Source organism: Anarrhichthys ocellatus, unplaced genomic scaffold, assembly GCF_004355925.1.
Source record: "Anarrhichthys ocellatus isolate YVR2014 unplaced genomic scaffold, GSC_Weel_1.0 scaffold50, whole genome shotgun sequence".
In the NCBI taxonomy this organism is placed as follows: Eukaryota; Metazoa; Chordata; class Actinopteri; order Perciformes; family Anarhichadidae; genus Anarrhichthys; species Anarrhichthys ocellatus.
This window is the reverse complement of record NW_022280080.1, coordinates 1,887,383-1,889,054: the sequence shown is the minus strand read 5'-3', so window position 1 is coordinate 1,889,054 and position 1,672 is coordinate 1,887,383. Positions and strand designations below refer to the sequence as shown.

General features: G+C 45.8%; 1 protein-coding gene across 2 annotated transcripts in view; it reads right to left on the bottom strand.

Moving 5' to 3' along the window:
- Window positions 1–604: 604 nt before the first annotated feature.
- Window positions 605–1,672, bottom strand: part of klhdc3l (kelch domain containing 3-like) — an 11,309-nt gene continuing 10,241 nt past the window's right edge. For both annotated transcript variants that reach the window (XM_031870014.1, XM_031870015.1), the window contains one exon: window positions 605–1,454. In XM_031870014.1, the coding sequence (XP_031725874.1) occupies window positions 815–1,454 (640 nt within the window). In that variant the 3' untranslated portion in view covers window positions 605–814. The remainder of the gene's footprint in view (window positions 1,455–1,672) is intronic.

Genomic DNA, 1,672 nt, shown 5'->3' with positions numbered 1-1,672 from the left:
GTTCCTGAAAACTAACACAAGTAGTCCACAACACTGCAAATCAGTGGCCATAGGCTCAGTCACCATTGTGTTAGCTCACCGGGCAACTCAACAGACATTTGTTTAAATGAAAATCTCACCGATCATTAGTCTGAAGTAAGAATCATTTTTGCATTGCATCAATGCCGATTCACCAATTTTCATGAAAAAGTGAAGGCTTGAATTAAATCACAGCATGATCTGTGCTCACTTTCATTTTCCCAATTCAAAGAAGTCTGATTTCTATTCAGAGGCACATCTGAAGAAAGAGATCTTCTATAAGTTGACTAGCTGCTAGCGGGCTTTTCACGTGTCTCATTCACTCGTAGGTTAGACAGAACGACCGCCGTGTGTAGTTCAGGTTTTATTATCAGCTACATGATGGCAGTTTAAATGAAAGCTATTGTGCAATGTGTCTCACACATGAAGACCAAACTGTGACAGCAGAACAGTTGATGTAAGAGAATATGTGGTGCATGATCCTGGTGTTTCCTGTTTGATCTTCATGTGTGTATCTTGTTCACAATCATACGACTATTGAGATCATTGTTCATAACAAGTGTAATAATTGAATAGCTTTTCTTAATGACATTTCCTGATAATTTATTTGAGTATTGCAAAAAGGAAATTTATACATTCACAACATTACAATTCACAACAAAAGTAACAGTATTATAAAAATAGTAGTATGTAATAACAGAATGTCAATAAACACTCAAAGTGATAATCTAACACTGATGTTTTTCCCTCTTATATTTCTCTCAGAGAGAAGATGTCTGTAAGGTTTGTCGGGCTGTTAGGAGTCAGTCAGAGTCATTTGCCAGGTGGAAATAGGACTGTGTCTGCTGCAGGGTCTTCCCCCCAGCACCAGCAGCAGATCGGGCAGATGCTGGGCGACGTCTTCGGCCTCCTCGTCCAGCAGGTTGTCCTCTGTGGTGCTCCACTGGGTCCTGAAAGCCTTGTTCTCAAAGGTCAAACAGTTTCCAATCCGCTGTGCGTCTGTCCCCATCAAGCCCTCTGTGCTGCTGTCCAGACTGGAGGACAGTGCGAGTGTTTTGCTTTCGTAGCACCTGTCCGCGCTGAATGTCTCCAGCTCTATAGCTCCCTCTGAGCCTAAAAACGTGAGTGGGTCAGGGAAGCACTTGTTCTTGAAGAGCCTCAGCTTCCCTCCCAGCAGCCCCGGTTGGAGTCCTGAGCTGGAGCAGGGGCTGCTGGTGTTGGACTTGTAGCCGGGACCCAGCCCAGCACAGCAGTGGTGGATCTTGTCTGGGGGGTTGGAGCCCGGGAGTGTGGCAACCTTCCCCCAGCTCTGCGTGGTGAAGTTGTACCTCCATAGGCAGTTCTTTGGAGAGTTCTGGCTCTCGCCTCCACCAAAAATAAGCATACTGTCCTTGTAGGCAACAGCCGAGTGTCCCATGAGCCTGGAGGGACCGGACCTGAGGAAAACAAGCAGAGGTCGTGTCAGCAGGAAGGAACACTAACAATGTATATTGTGTGCGCTGCTCTTCTGTCTTTCTATGTGTGCAACCTCCAGCTGAGACAGTGCTGGGGTAGAAATCCTCAGATTACGCTAAACACGTACAACAAATACTGTGAAAACAACAGCCTCACATTTCTATGAGAGGAGGTACAGCTGTGCTTTAAGAGAGGAGGT